Source organism: Stegastes partitus, unplaced genomic scaffold (genome assembly GCF_000690725.1).
Source record: "Stegastes partitus isolate 25-593 unplaced genomic scaffold, Stegastes_partitus-1.0.2 Scaffold2, whole genome shotgun sequence".
Taxonomy (NCBI): domain Eukaryota; kingdom Metazoa; phylum Chordata; class Actinopteri; family Pomacentridae; genus Stegastes; species Stegastes partitus.
This window is the reverse complement of record NW_007577733.1, coordinates 792,306-804,177: the sequence shown is the minus strand read 5'-3', so window position 1 is coordinate 804,177 and position 11,872 is coordinate 792,306. Positions and strand designations below refer to the sequence as shown.

The 11,872-nt window shown below is 41.9% G+C and overlaps 1 protein-coding gene across 1 annotated transcript; it reads left to right on the top strand.

Annotated features, from left to right (window-relative positions):
- The first annotated feature begins 1,461 nt into the window (after nucleotides 1–1,461).
- Nucleotides 1,462–3,218, top strand: mid1ip1l (MID1 interacting protein 1, like). The gene is made up of 2 exons (XM_008275668.1): nucleotides 1,462–1,593; nucleotides 1,915–3,218. The coding sequence occupies exon 2, from the start codon at nucleotides 2,008–2,010 to the stop codon at nucleotides 2,506–2,508; it is 501 nt and encodes a 166-aa protein (XP_008273890.1). The 5' UTR covers nucleotides 1,462–1,593; nucleotides 1,915–2,007; the 3' UTR covers nucleotides 2,509–3,218.
- Nucleotides 3,219–11,872: the final 8,654 nt, after the last annotated feature.

Genomic DNA, 11,872 nt, shown 5'->3' with positions numbered 1-11,872 from the left:
CATAGCAGCACATGTATTTATTCAGGATTTATTTTGTGGTCGTTATTTATTTCTAGGACCATTTCATAAAACTATTCAGTAATGACCTGGGGTGATGAGCAGGTTAAAATAATGCAGACACACGAGGTTAACCAGTTTTTGACAGACGATCACTTTTCAGCACCAGTGTTGTGCTTTAATTAGGAACAATCATGTCTCTGCATTATCTTACCTACTCTGTGTCTTAGTTCAGAACAATCCACTCCTTTTATTGTCACAAATGTTATTTGTGAGGGTAACATTTTCAAAATTGTAGCTCTTAGAATAATTGGTAAAAGATCATTTCTGTGTATGTATATATCCATCTGTAAATCACATAATTGCAGTGGTTATTAGAAATGCCAAATAATTTTTAAAAAAAAAACAAAAAACGCCTGAACATGGGAAACATTTCTACAGCACTGCCTATAATCATCCACACGTCACGCCTGATTAAACTGCAAACGTTAAGGCTTCATAAACACTTTTGCTGTCATCGCAGACATACAGCTTATGTATTTGCAAGTTACGGCTGTTTGATCCAGATGAAAGCAGCTGGAGATGGACACAAACAGGGTGATCGAGTTTTAACAAGAAGAGAGCAATCAGTTTTTGGCACCAATGTTGTGCTTTAATTGGGGAGCAATTATCCTCACACCTCTGAATTATTTTACCTGATTTGTGCCCTAGGTTGTAGCAGTCTTTCATTTTACCTTTAAAGAACCAGTTCAATTCATGTAAAGTGGTTTTCCAGCTGCCGGTAAGTGACCACTGGCCCCTTATTGTGACTGAAAAGTTACTAACGCATCAGAATGACTCTATTTCAGTCATGAGGGTTTAATTTTAACTCGTAGCCCGAACAAGATCATTTCCATACATGCAAGTTCTGACTGTTTGATGCAGATGGAAGCACAAACTGGGTGATCCAGTTTTAACAAGCAGAGTCCAACTTTTTTTTTTTTTGGGTGGCGGATCACTTTTTGGCACAATTGCGCATCTGCGTAAAAGCTCGAGTTGAACCGCCGCAGTCCGAGCAGCAGGTGGCAGCGCTGCACAACAATAGACTGCTGACTGGAGGAAGCGAGTAGAATAAATTCAAACTGGACTAAGTTTATTTGAGCAAACTTTGCGTCGTTATTTCAGAATTAAAATCGTTGTAAAGCGCAAACTCGACAAACCTGACGCGCAACTTGCATTCGCGTTTCCTTGGGGATGGAAACGATGAGCAGTAACCCAGGCTGCAGATAATAGCAGACAAGCCCCGGACAAATACGTCTTGACTGGCAGCCTGTGGTCGTGTGGGATTGGTCTGTTTCGGATCAGATGCTGTGGAGATCCGCCTCCATCCTCCGTGCAGCCAAATCAGCTCGGCTGGAAAACACGGAGAGGGCGGACTTCACCGTCTTCCACCGCCCCGAACCGGCGTGTCTAGTATAAAACCGGAGCTTAGCTGACGCTCAGTTGGGGAAATTTTCACTTTCCTTCCTGGCGGGTGGTGTTCGGTACCTGCGAAGACTTGGTTTATCCACCCGGCACGCCAAACTAAGACTCTCCTCAGGGTACCTCGTGGTTCAGGTCAGTCGGCATCTTTTATTCAAAGCCTCTGACACAGATGTAGTCACCAGGGTTTCAGCAGCTGCAAATCAAGGTCATGTCGGTGTGATTCGGGCATTTTCAATGCGGCAAAAAAAATGAAGGTGATGGTTCCTGTAGTGTAAATGTGTTTGAGGTGGGTCATTTCCTCCCAGAGTTAATCTTGGTGTGCTGAGCAGAGGAACACTGTGTCCTGCAGACAGGTTTGTGTGCTCGGGTTAATTGTGCACACCGATTATATAAAGCTGCCTTCAAAGTACATTTTCTGCAGACTGATCAATCTCTTCCTGCATCCTCCTGCAGATCAGCCACCCTCGTAACAACCACAAGCAGCTCTGCCTTAAAGAACACCAGCCACCCGCCCGTAACCAAGCCCAACCCGGAACAGCCTTCAACATGATGCAGATCAGCAGCGACTCGGCCAGCAACAAGCACTCCCTCATCAACGTCATGCACCGCTTCATAGCAGCAGCCAACAACATGGACGAGACCATCATGGTGCCCAGCCTGCTGCGAGACATGCCGCTGGAGGAGCAGGCAGCCAACCAGGTGGAGGCCAACAACAATAACCACCACCTGGAAGAGCCTTGTCCCAACAAGCAGAGGGACATGTACGAGCACTACCTGCTGCTCAAGTCCATAAAGAACGACATGGAGTGGGGCCTGCTGAAGAGGGAGATGAGCAGCGGCGCCAGCTTCCTGGAGATGGCCGTGAAGCAGGAGGAGCAGCAGCCGGTGACCGGGGAGCTGCCCGTGGACGACAACTCGGACCTGGAGCACCAGTTTCACTATCACCTCAGGGGACTGTTTGGGGTTCTGTCCAAGCTCACGCTGCAGGCAGACCACCTCACCAACAGATACAAGAGAGAGATCGGAGGAGGAAACTTCATGAGATAGAAGTCACCACACTCTTACTCCTCCTCCTCCCTCCCCACTGCTTGACTCGCAAACAATGGGATGTTTTGTGAAGGGGCCACATCTCTTCGAATGAATCTCAATGGACAGTGAACTGACCAGGGCAAACACTCCTGAATAGTGACACTCCAGCTTCTCCCACCAAAATTAAACCAGTGAAACCTGCAGCGTCCCGCCAGCCTGCGTGCATTGGTGGACGCTTTTGTGCTCGGTGGAGGTTTACCCCCCCTCAAAAAATATAGTCCAGATGAAGCACAGCTCTGGTTTATGCAGAATCTTGCCCTCTCATTGTCTTTTCATTTCAAATTTAAACATGAATTTGTCACCAGAGTGTTTGGTTGTGAATAAAATGTTTGACTGTAGGAGATATTGAATGCTGGTTATTCTGTCCCTCCTTTTTTTTCTTTTCTTTCTTTTTCTTTTAAATGTTAAAGATTTTAACGCTGAGCTGAAGGGCTCCTACCTGCAGAGGTTTTAAAACGTTCCACTTGGTATTACTGTAACATGGTGTGCCTTGACTTTATTCTTTTTGTATACTGTCATGCCCTGTTCAGTTGCCTCCCCATTGTCTGGCTGCTTCAACGGTTCATCAGGTTGTTCATGATGAAATGGCTCATTTGTTTGTCCATGGATATTTCAAAACCAATTTTATATTGATGCAGTAAAACTGAAATAAATAACTGTAAACTTGACGTCTGCGCTTCCGTGTTTGTCACCGCCAACAGGAAGGATGTCAAGGGTGTCGAGGTTTTGCCTCCAGCAGTGCGGCCAGAAACTACCTCACATTTTCTTTTACTTCTACTTGTGCGGTGCCAGAAAACGTGGTGCCATTTTCAACAAGCCAAAACATGTGAAGCACATTTGACTTTGTAGGCCAAGTTTAGCGCCTTATGCAATGTAGCCGCTGACGGATTTAAGTGCTTTACTGAGGATTTACCTAAAGGAGAAGATGTAAAGCAGTGTTACAAAAGAGGTCACGGCTGTCCTCGAGCAGAATAGGCTTTCCATACCACTTCATATTGTCGCTGTTTATGCAAATTGACAGTTGTGCCGAGGCAAATCTCCTGCAGTAATGTTTGTGTCGGTCTTTAGAAAGCTCTGCAGCTTGGCTTCCCTTCAGGCTGCAGTGACGCTGCACATTTTAGTTTTCCATTCATAATGTAAATGCAATTTAGCATTTTTATAGTTTTTCACGTATTTTTCATCAGCTATAGGTTAACTACACTATTCTTAGAGCTGAGAATGTCCTTCCTGTGTGTATGTCACCCACTACAAAGTATACGGTTGTAATGAGCCTCTGAGGTTCACCTTGTTTTTTCCGGTGATCTTCAGCCCTGAGCTAATTTGACATTTACAAAGTCCACTAATCAAACAGTAGGAATAACAGCAATGAGGCAGCCATAAAAACAGCAACCATCAGAGCTGATAAGACTTTATTTGGGTGAGACAATAAATATGATAAATGATAAACAGCACCCCGGCGGCACAGAAAACATGATCTTTAAACCCTCTGATGGAGTTTAAGGAGATTTAGACGACATCAATCACACATTTCTGCAGCTCCGTCAGGCCGAGCACGACGGCAGCGCTGCATCAATGAAACATTAAGTTGATATATATGTTGCTCAGAGTGGCTGCTCCCACCAACTGCCACATCCATCCATCACCGAGCGAAACCCTCCCCTTAGCAACAGCTCCAACAAGAGCAGCCAATCCGGTCGCAAAAGGGTTTTTTCCCCCTCGTTCTCTCTCAAAGGCACAGCAGTGATTAAGAGATTGTGGTGTGATGAAGGGCATCCAGGAAGCGACTTGGTCAAACAGACCCGGTGCGCCTCCGACCGGCGGCAGCAGCAGCAGCAGCAGCAGCAGCAGAGAGCACGCCGAGGGCAGAGAGTTTGCATAGAAAAAGTGCTGCATGAGCTGTGTGGTGAGAGGCTGCAGCTCTCCTCTGTTTCCACTCACAATGGGCCACACAAATGGCTGCAAATCAAAATGGCTGTGCTGGTCAGTGAGCCTCGGCCCACTCAGATAAACTGGGTCAACTGAAGTGGTGACAGCTGGCCTCGCAGGCAACGTAAACAGAAAAGTGTTTTTTTTTTTTTACACTAAGCCGACTGGAATCTATAAGCAATCGGCAACAAATCCGCATATTTATCAGTCGTTTCATTTGTTATTAAGTCCGTACACTGAAGGGGTGCCTGAGTTATCACCTGAATCTGGAGCTTTATATGGAGTTTCAGCTCAGTATTTCGCTCACACTGCTCCAGTGTGGACATTTTGAACTGCAGCAGGTGGCTGTTCTCATAGAGAAAGCTCTAAAACGTCACCACAGCTGGTGGAGACCAAAAAAGAGCTAAAAGAGAGTGACTACTGAGCCCTATTCACCTGCATAGCCTGAGGACCTTGTGTGATTTAGTGATTAGATTTTCTCTGTGTTTAATGCGACAAATTTGCATGAGATAAGCAAAGTCTGTGTTTGAATTTATTGGAGTTATCTGCTATTGTGATAGGCTGCCACATAGTAACTGTTGAGTCACCAACATGTTCTTTTCTGCATGCCATCCATCTAATCACCCTTCAAGACTTTGCTCCTCTGATGGGCCTTCATGCTGTGTAGCAACATGAGAGTCGCGATTTGCACCAAAATTACTGTCCAAACTTTAATTTATATTTGCCAGTGCAGCCTCTATAATTGTCACACAGGATATCAGGCAGGAGAAAGGCAAGAAGAAAGAAAAACAATATCAAATCACCAAAATACTAATTCACATGGGACTAACAGGATCTCTGTGTTTGGCAAAATAGAGTAAAGTCATTTGTGGGGGAGTTGTTACTTTACGCTGAATTATGTGATTGTTACAAATGACTAGAGATCCCCAGTAATACTACTGCTGTAGAACTTTAGACTTACATTCAGTAAACACAACTGTGGATGACTGTTGATGGTCCCTGTGTGCTGGATGTGTAAACAGGAAACTGTTTGCTAGAAAGTTTGACTCACAGCGGTGATGACATGTCAATGTTTTGTGTGCAGCTTGATTATACCACTTTCAATTGGTGAAAAAAGAAATCAGATTGTAATTTCTACTGATGTGGATCTCTTAATCACAACAACAGAAAAAGATGTGGTGTGATGACATCATAAAGTAGCATGGGATCGTGGGAGTTGTCTTCAGCTCTACATCTGACATGACTCAGGCTCTGTACACACATACAATATGCTATTTTCACTGTTCACAGTATTTTTTTTTTTTACAGTTTTATTGATATGTTTGTGTTTTTTTAAAATCCACTCACGTATTTGCAGTAGAGGAGTGAAGTTGTCATTCCCATTGCACACTAGAACCAATCAAATCTCACAGGACTTGAACCATGGCACTGATATTCTGTAATACAGCTCTAACTGTGAGCATGCACGAGTCTCCCGAGTGTCTTGAGAAACCTGAGAGCAAATGGCTGTAACCGCTCAGTACATCTGAAATGGCTCCAGAGCAGCCAGAAGGAAATGCTGTTTCATCACGTTGGGAAGCTTCAAAGTTCACTGACTGGGTTATATTGTAAAACATTAAATGCCTATTTGTGTAATAAAACGCCATTTAATTCGATTTATTGTGGTTTAAAATGAGAATCTTAGCTTACAGTGCTGTTCACATGTGTGATATTTTTGGCACGGCTCGAGTGTTGCAACGTGTTCAGCGCAATGTGACCAACAAATCTTGGGACATGGGAGTTACTTGATGTTGAAAGGCCTGGAGGTCCGTGTCATGGCAGGTCTTTGCTCCACCCCGTCTGCCAGCATGTGGCTGCGTGACTGCAGGCTTGGCAACAGTGGCTGCCGCTTGGTCCCTGGCAGTGCCCCGCTTCACTTTCTGTTGCTCAACGGCCCTAAAACGCCAACACAACAAGGGCAGAAACCCAGACAGCCAGACAGAGCAAAGTATCACCGCTTCCTTGAAGCAGGTCACATCAGGCTTGTACAGGTGCTGGAGGATCACGGGTCAATAATTCTAACCTACGCCCTGTTTGCTCTTATCACTTGGCCACCCTTAAATTGAACTTTCCAGTGGTAACGGCACTGCTCCCTGAGCAAACACGCCAGTGCATTCACTGTAGTGTTTGCTTTAACATGCAGGCACGTTTCAGCGAACCTGAGTTTAAATATAACAAAAGAAACAAACTTTAAACAAATTTTGGTAGAACAAAAAGAAACATTTGCTCAACTAAGACAGGCCTCAAGCGGGCTTTTAATTTGCCGTCACTGGTGCTAGAAGCATTGTGATGGAGTCAAAACAGAACCAATGTATATTTTTACCTTCATCAGTTATTTTCACTGTTTAATCTGTCAGTAATTCAGTTTATTCTTTAGGCTATAAAACCAAAGCCCAAGTCAACATCCTTGAACATGTAGTTTTTTCCATAATGAATAAAGATATTCATTTTACTGCAGAGTAAAGAAAAGAGAAAATGTTCACATTTAACATGGAATAATCGTTAAATCGGTTAATGGCTGCAGCTCCACTGTCACAAGTTCATTTTGCATGTAATAGTAATTACTAAAGTAACTAAAGCAGAATGCAGAACTTTAACTTAAAGGTTCTACAGACCTTCACATTTCACTCTCATAGTTTTGGTGTATTAAGTCCAAGTGTCTGATTTCAGTTTGAAAGTGTTGTATGTTCTCCTTAGGTTACAGTAGCGTTGTAACGCTCTACAAAATACTCCTCAAATCAATATTTAACACAAAAATAAGTCCAAAAATATTTAGGCAACAGATTCCCCAGTGTTATATTTTATTGAATTATTGCTACCTCTCCTCTCAGGTGTAATCAGCGTTTTATTGTATTAGCTAGCTACTTTACAGACTTTACAGTAGTTTAATCTATAGCAGTGCATCACATTTTATCAGCTATTTATACCCCTGATTAGGTGCACATGTGCGATAAAATGTAATCTGAGCAGCAATTCAAGGACTAAACCTCTCAACATCTAGCATAACAACCCCACTGACCTCAATATTAAACACATCTGTGAGAAAACATTGTAAACAAAAGGCCGCCTTGCTTTATCGGTCACATGTGCAATTAACACGTGCCTTTTTATTAATTGTAAATATGATAAGTTCCTTTAGCTTATCTTTACTAGGTGTTTTCGCTGCCTAATGCTAACAAAACTGAAACTCGAATTTATTTGCATTAGCTGTGATCTTTCTCTGGATATCAGACACTCAGGAAATTAGAATTCTGAAACAATGGTGTCAAATTTCCTGATAAACATACAGCTGAGTTAACACCTCCCTGATACGGAGTAAGTTAGTCACATGCAAAATATTGTTATACCAAAGAAGCTGGTAACATAAATAAATGAAGCAGAGCAGAAAACACAATATTATAAACTGGGGATAGTAACTGAGTCTTAGTTGCTTGTCTCGACAGAACTAAACATGGAGAGGCCCTCCAGCAGGTTTTTAACTTGGTCCCAAACAGTTGCCGGCGCTGAAAACAAGTTTGTCGTTATGTAATGTGATGCACGTTGCTAGGCATTGCAAAGTTGTCTCATGTGAAGCTCACATTATTGTGCACGGCTCAGACCTACAATATGCCGCCTTGTGCTGCAGACATAATGTGAAGCATCACGCTCACTGATGTCATTAACCCTTCTATGTGACTCTCTGGCTGCACAAGAGCAGTGCGGTTGCAGAAAACTTCCACGAAGACAACAGGCTCCTACAGAGAACTGATTTCTGTGAGCATTATTTCCACATCTGATGACGTCTTTGCTTTGCATGATGTGAAATAACACTGTCAGCGAAGTCATTTACAGATGTGATGAGCAAACATAAACAACGTGCAGCTTTTGCACTGTGCCACAGTGAGATTGGCTCAGAAATATCTCCTGATCTTTACTTCCATGTTAACTTTGTACTGCCATCTACAGTACCTATAAAACACATTCACCATCCTAGCAATAAAGCAATAAAAGTTTTTTTCTTTTTATTGCTTTTTAACATTGACTTGCCCATCCATCCATTATCTATACACCGCTTAATCCTCACTGGGGTTGTGGGGGGNTAATATGAGCCTCTGTGTTTTCTGTATGTGTGAATATTCAATAAATAGGTGTCGACAAGGTGTCCTGATGTCTATCTCCAGTATTTCCATTTAATACTACTGTATTTCATGTCCACATCAAAAATCTGTATTTTTTTCAAGTGATAGTTTGTTCTTCTACAATGTTTGACCATAAAATCACACTTTTTTTTGATTATCAGCAATAAATATTTGTAATTTCCAGATTTTTGCTGGTTTTAAAAGAAAAAAAAGGACTGAACATTTTTTTAAAAAATTAAAATTAACAGTTATTTTATAGATTTTCCCTGTTTGGTTGAGTTACAGATAATATCTGTCAAAATCACAGGGTAAAAAAAGTATAAATTTATATGCTGACTTTAAAAAAAAACCCTGGTAAATAAGATCCATCCATTTCCATCCATTTTCTATACACCACTTAATCCTCATTAGGGTCGCGGGGGGGCTGGAGTCTATCCCAGCTGACTTAGTGCGAAGGCAGGGGACACCCTGGACAGGTCACCAGTCTATCACAGGGCTACACTTAGAGACAGACAACCAAGCACACTCACATTCACACCTACGGACAATTTAGAATCACCAATTAACCTCAACATGTTTTTTTCAGACTGTGGGAGAAAGCTGGAGAACCCAGAGAGAACCCACGCTGCACGGGGAGAACATGTAAACTCCACGCAGAAAGATCCCGGTGTCCTAACTGGGACGCAAACCGGCGACCTTCTTGCTGCAATAATGAATCAGATTTATACAGCGCTTTTGTAGACACTCAAAGACGCTTTACACTGTCAATTATTCATTCACACATATTCATCCCGGTGGTGGTAGCTACGGTTGTAGCCACATTTGCCCTGGCTGCCATTCTGCCCCTCCGACCAACACCTCAACCAATCCATTCATACACACAATGACCATGACACAGGTTACAGGAGGGAATCAAACCGCCGACCTTCCAATCATTGACCGACCCGCTCTACCACCTGAGCCACAGCCGCCCCGTTAACAAAGGGTTGTGAGCAGGAGTCGAACCCACAACCGCTGTGTCGGGGAACTATAGGCCCTTTTCATGGGTCACCCGCTCAACTAGGTGCGCTATAGGCGCGCCCCAACATTGAATTGTGGTTAACTTAATTTGTCTTTTTTGACAAATAATTAAAAAAAAACAAACACTTTTTGTCAAAATGAAAACAGATTTTTAAAAAGTGATGTAAATTATTTAATAAATATAAAATAAGTGATTGCAAGTGTTCACCTGCTTTAAAGTGACTCACCTAAGTCAACACAGGTGCAGCCAGCTGGTGCTTAAAGCCACACAAGTAGGGCAGCATAGATGATCTGAGTGCAGTGAATGTGTCTCAAGTGATCCTAGAATAAAGACATCTGTATCTGGAGGCTCCAGTCACTGGTGAATTAGTATTCCTGGTAAAACTACACCATGAGGACAAGAAAGGTTATTGAAATGCATAAATCAGGGGATGGATGCATGGAATTTCCAAGTGGATAAATATTCCTTTGAGTACAATTAAATGCATCATTAAGAAGTATAATATGGTGCGTGTGTAACTCTGCTCAGAATGTCTTTAAAAACTGACTGACCGTGTTAGAAAGAAATCAGTGAGGGAGTCCACCGAAACACCTACGACTACTCTGAAGGAAGTACAGCCTTCACAAGCACCAACACACCACTCCCACAGTGCAGCATGGTAGTGGCAGCATCATAATGTTTAGACGCAACAGGCCCTGGAAGGCTTGTAAAAGTAGGGGGTAAAATGAACAGATGCAAAGTATCAGGAAATCCAAATGCCAAATGAAAAACTTTTTCTGTTCCCTTGTGGTTGCTTTATGTCTCTTTGTAGGTGTTCTGAGGCTTTTTTATGGAAGGTTTGTGTCTCTTTGTGGTAGTTTTGCATCATGTTGTGGTCCTTTTCTGTCTCCCTATAGTGGTTTTATGTCCTTTTGTGGTTGTTACATGTCTCTGAAGTTGTTTAGAGGCTTTTAAAAGTGCATTTGTGTCTCTTTCTGATCATTTTGTGGCTATTTTGTGTTATTAATTGTCTTTTTGTGTCTCTTTGAAGTTATTCTTAGTTTCATTGTGGTTATTTAATGTTTCTTTGTGCTATTTTTATCTTTTGTAGAGTTTGTATGTCTCTGTGTGCATTTTGCATCATTTTATGGTCATTTTCTATTTGAGGTCAACATGCATCTCCTTGTAACTTTTTGTTTCAGTTTTATGTCTGTTGGTGGTTGTTTGTCTCACGTTGAGGTCATTTTATGACTTTCTGGCTGTAATTGTGTGGTCATTATATATCTCTCTGAAGTCATTTTCTGTCTCTTTGTGGTCATTTACAGTCTTTATGGTCCCTTTTTGAAGACATTGGCATCCTTTTGTAATTGTTTGGAGTTTCTTTGTTGTCATTTTGTGTCTCTTTGTAGATAATTTGTGTCTTCAATGTAATTTTGTATTCCTTTGGCATTGGTCTGTCTCATTTTTAGGTCTCTTTGTGGACGTTTTATATCTCTTCCTGGTTGTTTTGTGTCTCTTTGCGTGGTTGTTCTGGCTTACACTAAAAGAAATGTTAACAGTCATTTCACACAGAGGTTTGAATCAGAGGCTCTTTGTCTGGACTCAGTAGGCCTGGTCAATAATCCATACACAATACCAACCTGCCATCTACCTACGACTTGACTTTCTGACTGTAGTAGCGAGACACCCGGGGGCCAATCAGGTTCCGGTGGTCTGTACCACTTCAGGCCACACAAAATAAGATAAACAGAATGAGTGTTTCCAACCTATTGGATTAGATTAAGTTTCATTGGGGCTGTAAAATGCCTTCATACAACTGTTGGTAAATCTGTGAACCAGCAGATTTACTATATGCAAGCATCTTTCTCAAAAATATCTTTGGCTGTATTAGACAGTAACAAAAAAAAAGTTATTATAGGATATATTTTGGTTACTTATCAGTGTCTTAAATGGATTTTTTTCCCCCCGGTTGTTCAGTATCAGTATATTTAGCAATTTTGCGTAATAAAACTACACAAAGCGCTGGTGAAAGTGACAATGAATGGTTTACGGGCTTCATGTTCACTTTACAAAATAAGATTTACATCAATTGAACCATACAATATTATATAAAGTAGGTAAACTAGCTTTTCATTGACACCATAAATGCAGCTTTCACGTAAATGCATCAATAATAATGACACATTGATATGATGCTAATAGTTCACTCGCAACACTTTAAGTACATGTTGCATCTAAT